We start from the raw sequence: 17,557 nt of genomic DNA on the forward strand, positions 1-17,557 counted from the left end.
GAGGTGCCCACTTTGTTATCACCTGGTTTTCTTCTTCAGAAAGCACTTTAGGTAGGCTGAGAATTCCAAAGTCCTGGCCCTGAACTATATTTCCCAAAATTCTGCAGGAGCAAATTGGGTGATAGCAAAGCCGGCACCTCCGCTTTAAAACGCTAATGTGATATCATCCTAAGAAATAGATCAACATATAGCCTGCACTTCCTGTTGCTAGAACTAAGTAGATAGTATCACAAAATAAAATGCCCAGCGGAGAATTATTCTTCTCTTATTTATTTTCAAATAAACAGACTGGCTTACTTTAAACTTGGAATTCTCTATTGTCTTACCCCTTGCTTCAACATTTCCTGAAGTTTTGAAGTCAAAGATTCTTTATCCACGATTTCTGCTTTCAGTTCTGCCACTTTTTTTATATGTATTTCAATAGCACTGTGAGCCTTTTGCAGTTGCTCTTGCAGTTGCGAATTCTTAAAGACAAAAAAGTACTAGTCAGTTACTGAAAGATTACTTGTGAGTGCACATCTGCAGTTATTCAACTGTGTACACAGTGAACATGAAACTCACTGAATATTGTGAGTAGTACATCCATCAATTCCAGCACATCCAGTGGTTAAGAGTGATGGGACATCCCCACCCACTTCCTGACCATTGGGGTACAAAGAATGCATTATTTTCTTACATTCTTTCTTAGCTGTTCATTCTCTTCTAAATATTTGGATTCCAATTTCTGATGTAGATGTGTTTTCTCATCAATAATGTTCTTCATACTATTAATCTTCTCTTCTTGCTGTTGGATTTGTGCTTGCAAGTTCTCCATTTCTGTCCCAGTCTTCAAAAACAACAAATAGTAATGTTGAGGTCAACTAACTGGAAACTCATTCAGGATGATATCACATTATCATTCTAAAGTGGAGGTGCCCGCTTTGTTATCACCTGATTTTCTCCTTCAGAAATGTAGTTTAGGGAGGCTGAGGACCTCTCTGGCTGAGAATGCCGAAGTCATGGCCCTGAACTATATTTCCCAAAATTCTGCAGGAGCAAATTAGGTGACAGCAAAGCAGGCACCTCCACTTTAAAACACTAATGTAACATCATCCAAAGAAATAAATCAGGATATCATCCGCACTTCCTGTTGCTCGAACTAAGTAGACAGTATTACAAAGTAAAATGCCCAGTGAAGAATTATTCTTCTCTTACTTATTTTCAAATAAACAGACTGGCTTACCTTAAACTTTGAATTCACTATTTTCTTACCTCTTGCTTCAATGTTTCCTGAAGTTTTGAAGTCCAAGAATCTTTATCCATGGTTTCTGCTTTCAGTTCTGCCACTGTTTTAGTATGTTCATCAATAGTATTGTGAGCACGTTGGAGTTGCTCTTGCAGATGCAAATTCTTAGAGAAAAAAAAGTACTAGTAAGTTACTGATGAATGGCAACTACGATGAAAAACTTTTTATCTCTAAATTGTATTAGAAGATGCTTACACTTGAAACTGTCTTGTCTACAGTCTCGCTCAAATGATGTAAGGTTTGAATCATGCAGTTCTTATCAGCTTGAAGACCCTCTAGTGCGATTTTCAGATTCTCCTTTTCCATGGTCACAGATCTCATATCCTCCATGGTAGTGTCAAGTTTCTGAGCCAACTCTGCTTTCTCCTTCTCCATGGCTTCCATTTTGGACTCAATTGTGGCCTTGAGCCGCCCTATTTCATTTAACCTTTCTTCATCTTTTTGCCTCTGCTCTTCTCTTAATTCGAGACTTTGCTTCAGCTGAAGACACTCTTCCTGTAGTTTCTGCATCTAAAGACAGGATTTATTAGGAGATGGGGTTAAGTGGAGGTATTCCTGTTTCCTTACTCAGTTTTATGCTGATTTATTTTAAAAACAGGGCTGGGAAGGAGATGAAAATGCTCAAAAAAACTTTTCCTGGTTTACCACTCAAAGGTTCCCCAGCTAGCCTGACCTATGTCATACTGACTGTGGGATATTGAGAGTCATAGGGCTCTTCTACACAGCCATATAAGACAGAATATCAAAGCAGATAATCTACAATATCTGCTTTGAACTGGGTTATCTGAGTCCACACTGCCATACAATCCAGTTCAATGTGGATTTTATACAGCGGTGTGGAAGGAGACATAGAGAAAAAGTTTTCTAAATTCTCTCCAAACCCTCCTCCAGGTTTGTCTACATCGGAGCATGCCAACCCATTTCTACATTCAAAGTAGATTCCTTTCCTCTGTCTTTTCCCAGGTTAAGGCCAATTTTTTCATTTCCATGTTTTCATTTTGACTTTCTCAGTGCTCACTTATTTTCTGAAGCAAATCTAATACTTAAAGATGAGTGGCAAATGAGAATCAGTTCTTGTTTACTTAAAGGTAGACCAAGACTATAATTAAGTACATAACTGAGGCAGTCACTTCAACTACCGACTCTTAAATGTTAAAAAGGTAATTTTGATTCATGAGATAGATGTTCCTGGAATTTCCAATCAAACCTAAGTTGACTAGCTATAGGTTCTATGCATCTGGACTAGTACACATGCATATCACTTCACATGCCTCTTCCAAGTTTTTCCTCAAATCATCTCTTTCCTGGGTTAGGGCGTCTCTCTCCGCTTCACTATCACCAAGTCTTCAGAGAGCAAAATGTTTCGGCCCAGCTCTGCTCACCTTTAAGGAGGTTTCTTTCTCAAGATCTCTGAAAGCCTCTCTCTCCGCTTCCCACTTTTTCCTCAAATCATCTCTTTCCTGGGTTAGGGCGACTCTTTCCGCTTCACTATAACCAAGTCTTTGGGTCATTTCCAGCTTCTCCATTTTTTCCACCTTAAGCTCTTCATACAGTTGGTCCAGTCCACTCTGTTCCCACTGGGATTCACTAAGCTGTTGTTTTAACCCACACAACTCCTCCAGCTTCTTCTCTTTATCTTGCAGCTCTTGCGTCTTAAGAGACAGCTTGAACAAAGCCAAAAGAAATATGGTAGTTGTAGTCAGCCAGAGACAGAAGGCTATTCAAGGGCAATCTACAGCCTTGGACTGTGAAGTACTTTAATAGAACCTAATTGGGGAGAAGCCTATGACAATTTTGTTCTAGAGACAGAGAGTTGGGAACCTGATATTACACATGGCTTGTGGCCTAATTTTCAAAGATCTTCTGTAAGTGATCAGTCCAGAGCTCTGCAACCACAACATATCCATTATGAAACAAGTATTTAGCGATGGTGATAAAGGAGGAGGGGAAAAGGCACAGAGAAGAAGTGAAAGAGGAAAAAAAGGAAACCGTGGAAGAGCAAAAAATAGAGAATAATGGAGGGAATAAGGGAAAATGCAACACACAAGAGAATGAGAAAGGTTGAAGGAGAATGAGAAAAAAGTGTGTGTGTGCATGACTAGCCTGCTTTTTGGCTATGACCTTTTCCAGTGCCAACTTCAGTCCTGTCCACCATGGAGCCGTGGCCCTGGTAAATTGTCTCCAAGGGAATGTGGTTTTCAGTAGAAAAAGAGTTCTAAAACCAAGTGGCGGTGATCTCTCTATATAACCACCGATTCCGAAGTTAAGAAATTACAAAAAGGACTGTCAAACATACTGGCTCATTTCCACCCTACCTCAATCTTCTCTGGGATGGAGAGAAGTTTGGTGTTGTTATTTTTGCGTGGCTACAAGGGAGAAATGTTGAGGAATCATAACGGATACAGTGTTTGTTATTTATGCAGGAATTAACAGGTGTAATCACCAGTTATCTCCAATTAAATAGGAATCCGGTAGTAAATCATGGGGAAAAAACTCATGTCCATGATTGTGCTTTCCTGCATGGCAGCAGGTTGGACTGGATGGCTCATGTGGTCTCTTTCAATTCTATTATTCTATGACTACACTACAGCAGCCATGCTTGGAATTAAGACAAGATCTGAGGGGCTTCCTCCCACATTTGGGAGCATAATCCTAGCTATGGAATAAGAAACTTTAAGTATCATGGACAATTGACAGCTTTTGTTATGTTGCCATAATTTATTGCAATGAAAACAAAAGAACACAGATGACGTATGAATTGTCTAAATCTATGTGGGGTTTGAGATCATGACTCAGCATTATATATTGTTTAATCTGTTTGATATGTGTTTTAACTGCTTATATATTTAGATTGTTTATATTTTGATGAGATTTGTTTTATTGTTTACCAGTGTGGCACTGAATTTTTCCTGGATTTGTAAGCCAACTTGAGTCCCCTCCGGGGTGGAGAAAGGCGGGGTAGAAATGAAGTAAATAAACAACAAAAAACTGCAGTGAAAGCACAAAGAACTTTCTTTCAGATTTGGAGAGAAAATTCTGCTGCATTATTTCTTGATCTCTACTCCTAGAAATTATACAACTGAAGTATGTTGGAGTCAACTGAATCTTAAAAAATCAGGAATCAGGCTTGGAAATAATTGCCAAATCAGAGATCTAATAATGGATCCAACTGGCCTTAAATTTACTCTTACCAATATGCATAACCAAAGCGTTCCTTGTTACAGTCATCTCACCTGTTGCTTCTGTTCTTCAATGGTGATTCCCAGAGACTGTTTGACATCTGACATGTCTCTCTCTCTTGCTGCAATAGTTTCTTCCAGTTCTTTAATGTGATCCTGATATTGCCTCAAAGATTCATGAGCCTTTCTCAGTTCTTCCTGAACTTCAATGTTCTTTTACATTAAAAGAGAAGATAAAACAGACACAATTACAATTAGTAAGGGGCGTAAAGAATGGTCCATGGGTCATTTTGTGACTCCCAAGACTTTATTTTTTATTCTTGAATGCCCCCAAATGCGCTCTAGGGATTTCTGCCATATTTTGCTGTCCCTCAGGCCAATTTTGGACCAGGTTATTTTGAAACCCCAAAAATACTAAAAGTGTCCCCAAAAGTATTTCCAGGCCATTTTTATTCACTTATTTGTAGAAACAAGTGTTCCAATATCTCCTGGAGGGCTAATGCTGCTTTTTAGCCTTCCTCAGTTGCCTACTCTGACATACAAGCTTTAATACAGTGGCATTATTTAATTTTCTAACCATACTTTGCCATTCTCTACTTGTGTACTTGTTATTTCGGCTTACCATTGACACTGTTTCCTCTATGTCTGCCTTGATCTCGTCTCTTTCCTGCTTAAGAGCCTCCTGCTTCTGTTTCAGGTCTTCTCTTTCTTGGGTCAATGCTGTTATTTCCTCTTTACTATTGTGAAGTCTCTGAGTGATGGCTTGCTTCTCTGTCTCTGCAATCTCCATCTTAGACTCCCAAGCTTTCAACTGCTCTTTGAGTTGCTCCATTTCATTTAGCTTCTGATGAGCTTCCTCAAGTTGTTCTTTCAGACTGAAGAATTCCTTTTGTCCCAAGTCATTCTCCTGCAATTCTTTGATTTTTCTGGAAAGCTTTTTGGAAGAGAGAGCACATATACACTCAGCAGAACAATAATTCAAAACAAATTTAGAAATATATAGTTTTGAAATCACATTTTTAAGATTCCTGCATTTTCCCTAAAATAGAATGCCCTGAAAACTATCAAGATGACTTTCAATCACATTATTTTTAAAAATCCTAATTAGGGCACACTAGCATTCCGATCCTGCTGAATTATGTCAGAAGTCATTTACACTCTGCATAAATCCAACAAGTTCTCATGTTGGGTTAGAATGCATCTCATCCAATATTGTTTTGACCACGATTAGGTCAAGGGTTGGCTGTCACTGTAATATTTGTAAACTGGAGCAAGGACACAGTAGAAGTACTAAAGTCTTGCTAAACTCCCATAACATCCAGCACAAAATTATTGCAGTGAAACCAGTCTTTAACTAATGCAATGTCATTAGCGTCTATATCTGAAAAAAATATATTTGAAAAAAAGTACTCACTTCTTGGGTGAGATTGCTAACAGCTTTGTTCAGTTCAAGATTTTCAACAGATAGAAGATCCACTTTGCTTTTCATTTCTTTGCTCTCTTCTGATGCAATCATAAATTTTTGACTTAATTCATCATGCTGATGCTTCAGTTCATGAAAAGCCGCGTCATCTTCTGTCATCACTTCAGCATTTGCAAAATCCTTTTCAGATTTTAACGCATCAGTCGCTTCCTGGAGCAGACGGTCTTTTTCAGCTACCTGGGAAAGCAACCCTTCTCTTTCGGAGGACAGTGAAGCGATTATCTCAGATTTTTCAAGAATCTGTAATTGGAAGAAATGGATTTAAAACAGAGCAGGAGCATGGCTATTCTTGATCTTAACTGTGTGCCATCAGAGGCACTTCTGGCTGGATGAAAAATGGTCTTTGTTTTAAACTAAACTAAAATTGGACCATCTCCTGACTCTCCATTTTATCCTCTCAACTTAAAGCAGTTAGGTACACACTTTCTGAAGGCATGCCCCACTTCTACTATGGAAAAATATTGCAGCTGAAATGGCCTCCAAAAACCTCAAGGTGAATGATCTGCTATTTTAAGTGTTAAGGAACGGGAAAGAGAAATAGTTTGCTCTTTTCTTTCTCTTAAATGCTTTCCTTGGCCTGTGTTTGGAGGACAATTTTAAAAGGAGGTGCAATGGGGTACACAGGAGTTAGTGGTCAGATGCCATTGGCAAGCAACATTTTATTTGCCTCTTGCGTTAAAGAAAAGGCTTACATGGCATTACTTCATTTAAATCTCAAAACAATTTCCTAAAATAGTTCAAGTGGGAACATGGTGATTACTCCAGCAGGTTATGCAGCAGGACTGACTCCAGTCTACTCTTTTTATACTGCATCATAATTGCCCAGAACATGTGAAAGTTGTTTTCTGAGAGAAGTGCTCCTAAAATCTGTCAGCCAATACAGTTTCCCGTGTAATATAGTCCCAAAGGGGTACATTTTCCAAGTTCTGTAATTACTGCCTTGAGCTCACTAGATAAAAGTTTAAATATGACTGCAATCCCTGCAACCTGGCTCTTTTTCAGAACTCTGGACAATCAGTTTTTGCCATGTTGAATGTTGTAAGTGCTTCTGATCTCTGAACTCTAAGCAAGTAACAGTAAGAAATACAATGGGGCAGACCAAAAAAAAATGTTTTGGATTTCTAAAATTATGGTTCTACAACATATATGTAAAAGCAACTGCTCTAAATATGCTTCCATATCCAAGATATAGCTCGTTTTTATATAAAAATACATATAACCCATCCAGTCACTCCAATGAAAGTTGGAAATGTTTCTAAGATTTCCCCCTTAGAAATCTACTATTCAAATTTACATTAAGCAGTGAGGATTTTCTAAGGATGATCAAATTCAGTCTGAATGAAGAAGCCAAGAGTCGCAGCATTGAACTTGCAGCATAAATTTAAAACAATAACAAGGTTCTTCTGAATGACAAGGTGATAACTTTAATTAGCAGAATCATGTCTTTTATCCTGTAATCATTCCAATACAATGCAGGCGTTGTCTGAAGTTCAGCTCTAGAGCTGTGCAAATATCTTCCCAAGTGCAGTCCAAGTACTTCCGCATGGCTGCCTCTTTTCAAGCAAAACCATGCTCCCTCACTACTTTGCGGTTCACTTTTCGCAGATTTGCTGTTTCGCGGTTTTTCAATAAACTCTTAAAAGACTATTATAAATCATAAAACATTACAATTTACAGCCTAAGGAAGGAGAAGCCAAAGGGAGAAGAGAAAAGGAGCCCAAGTGGCAACGGGAGGAGAAGGAGGCGATTTATCAACACACGATTGGTTGATAAAGACTTAAAATAGTGTATAACTACTAAAATAATGTATAAATATTAAAATAAATACAGCGTCCCTATTTCACGGATTTTCACTTATTGCGGGTGGTCCTGGAACCTAACCCCGGCGATAAGTGAGGGAATACTGTACCCACTTGTGGTTAATGCCCAGAAATGGTGAGGCACCTTTTAAACCAATCACAGGCCCCTTTCCCATTACTATGTTAATGTCAATAATATATCTTTTTCAAAAATAGAAAAATGCTTCCAGCCACCTCTAGTTTTTTCATTAAGAAAAATTTTGATATTTTGGGAGGTGTGTATGGCCCTTAGAAATTTCTGGGCCAAAAAAGACTGACCTCAGAACCCTCCAAAATTTAACATCCCTGGTGTAATGGCTGCAACACCGTTCTTCAGCTGTTACGGTAGACAGTTAAGATAAACAGAGGATGATGAGAGGGAACATTTCTAGAAACCATAGTTGTTGAAAACCCTCGCTTGAAAACAGTTTCAGTTAATTTATATTTGGTACCTCTTTCTGCAAGATTTCAAGGTCATGTCCTGAGGCAGCCTCTGAGAACCCTGTTACTTCTTTCCTTAAATCAGTATTCTGTTCTTGAGTTTTATTCAGTTCATTTTTTAAATCTTCGATCTTTCTTTCCAATTCTATACAAGATAATAGGTCTAGGGGAGAGAGAAAAACCCTCTCAATGGAAAAAATCTACAAAGACATTCCTAACAATTTTGTTGCAAGCTTTACTGTCCCACAAAATTCTTGTTTTTCCCACTTATAAACTGTCAAAGACCTTGTTACTTCTGATCACCAGCCATGCTTTTTAGAACTTTTTTTTTTCGTGTCAGGAGCAACCGGAGTTGCTTCTGGAGTGAGAGAATTGGCTGTCTGCAAGGACGTTGCCCAGGGGACGCCCGGATGTTTTGATGTTTTTACCATCCTTGTGGGAGGCTTCTCTCATGTCCCCGCATGGAGCTGGAGCTGATAGAGGGAGCTCATCCACACTCTCCCCAGGTGGGATTCGAACCTGGCAGCTTTCAGGTCAGCAACCCAACCTTCAAGTCACTTAGTCCACTACGCCATCTGGGGGCTCCTTTGTAGAAACTGATGTGAATCATAGTTAGCTGGAGAGTTAAAGGCTGCTTACGAATACTTACATGAATTGCTTCCTTCTGTTTCTTATGTGATAGTGAAATGAACAGTAGTCCCTCCACAATGTGCATATTCAACCAACCAACCACAGGCAGCAAAACAAACACCACAGAGATGATACCCCTTCTCTATGCTATATATATATGTGTGTGTGTGTGTGTGTCTAGAGTTACGCTTTAAAAATGTATCTATTTCAACTTACAAACAAATTCAACTTAAGAACAAACCTAAAAAAATGAATCTTGTTGGTAACTTGGGGACTCCCTATATATAATGGGACTTGGGACATCCACGGATTTGGGTATGCAGGTTGTACTGAAACCAAACCCCTGCAGAAATCAACATATTCTTTCAATGAAACTGCTTCAAACAAAATTGCTGTTTTTTAAATCCACATCCAATTTAAAAGGAAGATACATCTGGACTGAGATGGCACAGTACACCCACAATACTAGAGTAGCATGCCAAGGGGACATAAAACTGATATATTCAAAGAGTTGTTGTAGAATTAAACCTTTCCTCGAGCCAATATGCTGTAGCTGAATGGAAGAATACAAGGCAAGGGCAACCAGTTCCTGCAGTGGTGAGAAAGAAGAAGATCGCACACACACATGAGCCGGCCAACTCTAATGTAGACATGGAAAAAAGTTACTGAGCCTTGAACAATCCACATCTCGGAGAGCAACCCACAAATGCCAGAGGCAAGCTTCCCTCATATACTTTAGGATATCCATGTGGTCAACTAGATGTTGTTAGAACGCAAGCCACATCTCCTACAACTGCTTTGGGAAGGTACTAGTTGCAATGCAACAGCATTTGGAGAACTATAAGTTAACCACTTGACGCAAGCTATTTCAGGTGCAAATGTGTGTGTGCTAGCCCTCTAAAGTCAGAGTTTTCCTTAGTTATTGGAGGTTTAGCTCAACTAAGTGGATGAAGCAAGCCTTTCTTGTTCAGCAGTACCTTTGGGAACTTTATCCTCCAAAAGTGAGATCAGCTTTGCATTCTCTTGGAAGTAATACTGAAGTTCTTTCTGCAAGTCAGTCTGCATTTTTTTGTACATGACTTTCCCAGTTTCTAACTGTCTTCTGCAACACTCAAGGTCTTTTTCCATTTGGTTGCTGGTCTCCAAGAGCTGTGCCTACGTGGGAATGAGGTAACATACTGTTATACTACACACAGTTTTGTGTCAGTAAATCATGTACTGTACATTGATGAACCCACTAGTTGGAAATAGCAACCTCCTGAGCCTACACTATTATTTGTTAATGTATATATTTGCTAACCTGTATGTTGATTTGCTAGTTTGACTGTACCTCTTTGATGTGGGAGGGGTTATAGATATGTAGTCTTTAATGAAAGCAGATGTATCTTTTGCATCAGTGGAGGTGGATGCATGTATGTTGCTGTTTGGACTTCAATATAGAAGTATGCTTATGGACTTCAGTGAGTACAACTATACCTTTAAAACTATGGACTATTGATATCCTGTGTACTCAACACAGAGAAATGGCAGTCTCTCTGTAACTGAACTTCATAAATAAAAATGTACCTGTATGGTGAATTAATACAAGATGTTTGTGTGTAAACAAGATATGTTTACTTTCAAAGAAGACTTTTTTAAAATCTCTGAGTGCATATTTTAAACTAGGAGGTTTCAAGGGAGTATGTCTGTTTTGGGTAATTACAACTGCAATTTCAAATTTAAAGAAACAACCATCCTCTGCTAGCCAAATCTATTTTTGGGGTGGCATTTCTTTGTCCTTGGTAGTTCAAAGACATGGTTCTTCGGTTTAACAGCTGAATTACCTGTGTGCCATTTCATGAATGCTTGTAATTATCACTTATTCAAAGAGTTGACTTCTAACAAAGTCATGCTTTTCTTGACCAGTGGTTTTCAAAAGGTTGTCTCCACATATTCATGGAGATTCACATTGCCAAAAGGATACGTGCCCAGATACTGGATGCAGTTATTTTCTAATACCAGTTAGTACCATTCTTCTTCCAGAGGATGACAATTTTATTTTTGGACCACAACCCTTAGACCCCTTCACCAACAGTTGTCACTGCAAACAACTCTACTCAAGACAAGAGTTTAGAATTTTGCCTGGAAAGCAGAATAATAATATAGAAACAGTTCTATTTTGCCTCTTTTAGTGCTTATATTATATACAGCAGTCTCTCGCTTATCCAGCCTTCGTTTATCCAACATTCTGTATTATCCAACTCAGTCTGCCTTTTAGTAGTCAGTGTTTTTGGAGTCAATGTTTTCAATACATTGAGATGTTTTGGTGCTGAATTTGTAAATACAGTAATCACTACATAATGTTACCATATATTGAACTGCTTTTTCTGTCAATTTGTTGTAAAACATGATGTTTTGGTTCTTAATTTGTAAAATCATAACGTAATTTAAAATTTAATAGGCTTTTTCTTAATCCATCCTTATTATTCAACATTTTCGCTTATCCAACATTCTGCCGGCCCATTTATGTTGGATAAGTGAGACTCTACTGTACTGATAAACCAACATACAAACATTGTATCAATCTGATCATACATATACACTAGAAAAGGAGGACAAAAACCACTTCTTCCCAAAACCAATGCAAGGCTTTAGCCTTGGTTTGTAAAGAGCACCCAGAGATGCTATCAAAAAAAAAAAAAAAAAAAGAATCCCCCTAAAACAAAATCCTTACCATTTTTTCCTTTAGTGATATGTTCTCACTCCTGAGGAATGCAGATTCTTTCTTAGCATCAAGTGCAACGGTTTCAACATCACTGAGAAACTGTTTCACTTGCTGCATTTCATCCATCCCTTTATTTGATATCTGTTGCAAAAATTAGAAAGATGTTATATATCCATTACAAAGTATTCAAGGATGCATCTACATTGTAGAACTAAGTATCACTGTAACTGAGAACAGTTTTTAATCCTCATATCCCCAGTCATTAATATTATGTAGAAATGTTCATTCATTTAAAAAAGAACCTGTGTGTTGTAGTATCCAGAGCACTAAAAAACTAATTAGCCTTCTCTGCCAAAACAGTGCTGGTATTTCACCAAACAGCAAATCCAAGGATTGCCCACACTGAGCCATGGTAACTGAAATGGTATCAAATTGCCATTATTTCTAGTGTGGATGAACTTGGAAGACCTAAACAAATTGGCATGCAAAATCACACAAGGTTTGCTTACAACGTGGATGGGAGAACTGTGGGCTGTTTATAATTCCTAGATTCCAGTTTTGTGGCCCCTGAAGCACTCCTTTCAACCTCCAAAGCCATACAAGGCCCCCACATTTTGGACATTTTGACACCACACAGAAAATAAAAACGTATGACGAATGTGATAGTGCACCCCCCTCCGGCACTCCAAAACTCTGTACTACTGCCATATACTTTCCTTTTCCTCTGCAGTACCTCCCAGAAGCTATTTAGAAAGGAGAGAGCAGAAAAATGAGTTTTTAAAAGGTCATCCTGCAAATAAGAATGATTTGTGCTTACTATCGAGGTGGACATGTCTCTGTTTTCATTTTCAGCATTTAAGTCTGCCATGAGATTTCTTTGCTCAGCCACTTTGTTCTCTAACATTTTTATTTTACTCTCTTGCTCCTTCAGCTGCAAGTCTTTTGACTTTAATTCTTCCTGCAAAGAAAGGTGAAAAAAGGCAAGTGTACGGTACTGTTTTTAGGTATGTTGTCCAGTCTGCCAGAGGAATGGGTAGTAGGCACTATTACATAAAGTAGAAGATCTGGCTAATGAAGATTTGTAGAAGTTAATACCAATCCCTATCAGTGTCCAGTTTCATTACATGCAAGTCTGTCACCACAATAATCACCATTAGCTCACCTGAAGTTCTTGATTGTAAACTTCTGCATTTTGAATTCTAGATTCTAAGATGGAAATTTCATGCATTAGTTGCATCTGTGGAGCAATTAAAGCAAAACAGCACAAGCAAATTAGAAGCGCCCTTCAGCCTAGTTTACCTTCCACCAGCCACCACAAAAGCAAGCAAGGTGGATAATAACCCAATTGTTACTGCAACTGCACATTGGGATTATCCATTTCTTACAGCGCAGACCCTTCAATAGTCCTTAAAAATGCATGTTTCAGCATCTGGTTATCAATACAATTTTTTACTTCTCAGTCCTTCAAAATATCAAGGAAAGGATGCAAACATTAATGTACAGAAAACATTGTTAACAACTGAAATTCAACTAATACAATTGCCAGGTGCACGGACTGAATGCATTTCTACCCCGTGTTTCTTTTATGACAGAATTCAAAATAGTAGATGCTAGTTTTCAAACTATGTATTAGTGCATTACATACAGATTCAATCCAAAATAATGAGAAAACTTCTGCATTCCAACAAAATCATTCTAGATGTCTGCTTTACTTGTAGCTGGTGAAAGGTTCTACATTATTTAGAAGTTGACATGCAATGTTCTGATCTTTCAACAAACTGTTGTACACACAAATTGTCCCAACACATATTTTAGAAATCTCTGTATGAAAAAAGAAAAGTGCCTATACTTTTTTGTGAATTCTCAATTAGTTACCCACTGCCGGGAGACAAAAACTTGTAGATATCTACACAATACCATTACCATACAAGCCTTGTTTTCTGAAATTTTAATTAGTTGAGGCTGGTATATCATGATAAGCATTTCTTTCAGGTGGGTACATATCCTCCACCACACCTTTTACACAGAGGTATGTTCACAGCAATACATACTATTGCCTTTTATGGATTAAGACTACAATGGGTCTGACTTTGAATACTTTTTAAAGATGTGTATAAAGTAAACAATTTCACTAGTTCTGAAACAACTGTACTTAGTGCTGATGCTCACCTATTAGATCCTATACAGTACGTGACCAAGTTTTTTTTATTACCACCTTCTCCCATAAAGTTAAGTTAGTCATTCAAGATAGTTCCATCTATTTATCTCTGCTTCAATCTGATGCTACTTTGTGTGTAGAGAAAGAGCTTCTCTGTAGTCGTTCCCTTTTTATTCACTCATGTATTCCAATTTATTGCTCACATTTGGTGACATTTTATAAACACTTCTGGGTTTATTGTTTTTTAAATTTGTTTTTTGTCTAAGCAGTATATATGTATGTGTGTGTGTATATTTGTAATAATTAGTGAGTTGACATGGATGTTGCAAAACAAAATGTGGTAGAGAACAGGGCTTCTTAAAGTGAGGGTCTCAACCTCAAATGGGATCCCCATTTTGAGGTCCCAAAAAAGTTTTCTGAATGCCACCTAGTAGCCGTTTTAGATATTTGCATCAATCTGTTGTGCTGTATTTACTAGGCTTGGGCCTGGATCAGTTTGACTGAAAGTGATTTGTAATATTCAGTTGTCGGTTTCGTGTAATCCCCCGAAAACAGAATGGGGAGGAGGGAATCGAAAAGCTGGGCAAAACGGATCAAGAGAGCCAGATTTATCAGCTGCTGGAGAGGACGGAGTTAAGTTTGCAATATACCTGAAGCAGGGGTCTGTTGCGGGGCTCTTGGAGAAGATGGGATTACCTGCAGCATATTTTATCCCTCCCTGGCAGTGAAGTTCAATTTCTTTTGGAATAGTTCCCTAGGCTTTTCCAGGAGGCCATATTGGGAACTCACTTTCCCAGCAGCACTTGCATGGGGTGGGCATTGAAAAGTATCTGAGTTCCTCTCAGAGCATGATGGGAGTTGAAGTTTTTCTCTCTGCTTCTCAGCCAATAAAAGGCCAGGTTGTGTCCATGCTCTGAACCGGCGACTACAATTCCCAGAACCCTCTGTTGCAGTTTGGAAAAGCTTAAAATAATTTTAAAAAATCAGTAGATTGGTGAATTGTTCTGAAACTTGGCAAACCTGCAGTTGTAAATGTGGTCTAAAACTGAGGTAGGTTTCATGCAGAAAGGCCTTAAAATGGCAGAGGATTGAGCCTTTAAAATTTCCCATAGTAGTTAATGGACCAAATCTTTGCTGAATAAAATGGCAACACTCCTCCCAATTCAAATAACTTCCCAGTAAACAGAACAGGTGTATTACTTATACAGGCACACACACACACACATTTACCTCTTGCTCTTTTGCCGTCTCATTTTCAAAAGCCTCAAACTCCTCAATTGACCTTTTTTCCTTCAGTTCTCTAAGCTCACATTTCAGCTGATCATTCTCCAGCTGCAAATTTTTTAGTTTTCTTTTCATAGTTTTCTGTTGGATGACAGCCTCATTCTAAGGCAGAAACAAGAGTAAGGGCTTAGGTTTTATGTATATTTAGAATTAGATTAAGTTTTGCACAAAGATTAAGGTGACTCACCCTCTCTTCTAAAAGAGATTCACAAAGCTCGACAGACTCCACTAAATCTCCAGCAGTCTAGAAGAAAAATATTTAAGTGAGTTGCGGAGTCAGTCTTTCATTCTTGTTCTTAACTAAAATTCCTATCAATACCAAGATCATGGATACTATTACACATCTTACACAGCTGTTAATTCATGTGAAAATACATTGGTAGCTAAAAGATGGCACTGTGTAAAACCATTCATAAAATAAATAAAAAAGCTCTTTATTAATGATGCTGGCAAATGTTCTCCAACCTTAAATTTACATATTAATTTACAGTATTTATATTCTGCCCTTCTCACCTTGAAGGGGACTCAGGGCGGATTACAATGCACACATATGGCAAACATTCAAAGCCATTTTTACACAAACAACATATAGACTGATATAGAGGCAATTTAACATTTTCCAGCTTCCGGTTTCATAAGGGTAGGCTCGATTCCAGCCACAGGGGGAACTGCCGCTTCATTGTCCACTGTGACACTGAGTCCTTTGAAGGTAGTACTTCCTCATTCCTTTCTGCACACTGCTGGCAGTTTTATGTCATAAATTTAAGTTAAATTAGCCTCCCCGCATAAGTGGTACCTATAATTTTCTACTCAACAGATGCAACTGTTTTTTGAGCTGCTTAGATGGGCAGCGAGCTAAGCTATTAAACAATCAGGAGCTCAATCTGACCTGGGCTTCGATCCCATGACCTCTCGGTCAGTAGTGATTTATTGCAGCTGGCTACTAACCAGCTATACCACAGCTGGTTAGTAGCCAGATAACACACCACCTGTCAGAGTGGATCAAGAGACAGGATTCACCCCCCGCCCCAATACTCTGCCTTTTCTCTTAAAGCATCTTTCCTCCATAACTGGAGCAGCACATTCCTTCCATGGGACAGAAAATACCAAACTCCGTCCCACTCAGCTGTATTTTACCTCCTCGACCCACTGTTAGTACTTACAAAATTGATTTCAGAGGCTGGAATCCACTCTTCTTTGGGCTGAACTTCATTGGCTGCTGCGACTCCCAGATTGTCACTTTCTGAGAACACCGAAGACACAGCTGAGCATCATAACATTTCACCAGAAGGGAAAATCGAAAGGAATCAGAGTTAAAATGCAGAAATGTCAGCTTGAGACAAATATAAGAAAGACCAAGGGACAGAATGCATTTGAGAATGTATTAACTTGCATGCTTCTTTTGTAGCAGCGAGTGATCTCATTCAAGAGGTCTGGCTTTTTGATTTCAGTAACTACCCTACTTGGTTCTTGGAGCCCCTGGTAGCACAATGTGTTAAACCTTTGTGCCGGCAGGACTGCTGACCAAAAGATCAGTGGTTTGAATCAAGGGAGCAGGGTGAGCTCCTGTCTGTTCGATCCAGATTCCCATGTGGGAACATATGAGCATTCTTATAGTTGCAAAGTGACCTGTGTTGGTTACAGTGGTTTACCATCCATTGTTCCCAATGCTTTGATTACACTTAAATATGTATCCTACAAGGCAGTCTTTTGAACAGACTGGTTTAAAGGCCATTGCTAGTACCAAACAGAGATTGTTGAATCAATAGAATTTATAGAAGTGTTGACTTACCAAATTTACAAAAATGTTGATTCAATGGGTTCATTTCAACTAGGATTACTAACTGAATTTAGGCAAAAGTCAGCATGCAGTAATACTAATGAAATTATATCCTAAGTGCTTTCCCATCTCCATTTCCTCTCCTTTCTTTATAAATGAACTTTCATTTTGCAATGAATATAACAGAGAAATAACAACAACAAAGATCTGGTGACTGACAGGCCTACAATTCTTCGGCTCTGATGAAAGTGCAGTAATTTCTTCTAAAACTGATAGAGGTGTCAGATATCCCTAGGGTCAACAACCTGGTCTTAAATTGACCTCTAGATAAATTACAAAAAAAATCCCAAGCTGTGCTCAATTAAACCAAAAGTCCTTTAGTGTTTCTTGCTCTTTGCAGATTTGACAAAAACAACTGGAGCCCATTAGGGATAAACCTAAACACTACCCTTCCTAAACAAGTATTTTGGTATCAGTTCAATTATCTCAAGATGATAGATTTTATATAAGTTCTACCAAGTCTCACCTGCCACTTTCCAAGTCCTACTGTTCTCTACTCATTCCACTTTAAAGGTACTGAAGTGCTTTGAAATGTTTTCCCCCAACACTTACATTCTTCCATCTCTGGGAGAGCAGGTAAAGAAAATTTAATCCGTTTGCTTGTACTAGGGAGGTCTTCTAAGAAGCACACCCCTGCTGCTTTGCTTATTGCTCCAGGAGCCCATGTAACTCTCCTCTTCCTTTTAGCCTTCAGATGAAAAAATAAATAGCAAAT

At 38.5% G+C, this 17,557-nt stretch overlaps 1 protein-coding gene across 2 annotated transcripts in view; it reads right to left on the reverse strand.

Annotated features, from left to right (window-relative positions):
- cenpe (centromere protein E) overlaps positions 1-17,557 on the reverse strand; it is a 45,862-nt gene that overhangs the window by 14,742 nt on the left and 13,563 nt on the right. The window contains exons 14-30 of one of the 2 annotated variants that reach the window (XM_062982458.1): positions 17,395-17,530; positions 16,166-16,266; positions 15,190-15,246; positions 14,949-15,104; positions 12,723-12,797; positions 12,378-12,518; positions 11,570-11,701; positions 9,834-10,011; positions 8,238-8,389; positions 5,879-6,187; positions 5,087-5,398; positions 4,519-4,677; positions 2,668-2,949; positions 1,481-1,795; positions 1,252-1,389; positions 677-826; positions 327-464 (exon numbers count right to left, since the gene is read on the reverse strand). In XM_062982458.1, coding sequence (XP_062838528.1) covers positions 327-464; positions 677-826; positions 1,252-1,389; positions 1,481-1,795; positions 2,668-2,949; positions 4,519-4,677; positions 5,087-5,398; positions 5,879-6,187; positions 8,238-8,389; positions 9,834-10,011; positions 11,570-11,701; positions 12,378-12,518; positions 12,723-12,797; positions 14,949-15,104; positions 15,190-15,246; positions 16,166-16,266; positions 17,395-17,530 — 2,931 coding nt within the window. The remainder of the gene's footprint in view (positions 1-326; positions 465-676; positions 827-1,251; positions 1,390-1,480; positions 1,796-2,667; positions 2,950-4,518; positions 4,678-5,086; positions 5,399-5,878; positions 6,188-8,237; positions 8,390-9,833; positions 10,012-11,569; positions 11,702-12,377; positions 12,519-12,722; positions 12,798-14,948; positions 15,105-15,189; positions 15,247-16,165; positions 16,267-17,394; positions 17,531-17,557) is intronic. The other variant, XM_062982459.1, reaches the window with a different exon arrangement.

This window comes from Anolis carolinensis, chromosome 5 (genome assembly GCF_035594765.1).
Source record: "Anolis carolinensis isolate JA03-04 chromosome 5, rAnoCar3.1.pri, whole genome shotgun sequence".
Classification (NCBI taxonomy): domain Eukaryota; kingdom Metazoa; phylum Chordata; class Lepidosauria; order Squamata; family Dactyloidae; genus Anolis; species Anolis carolinensis.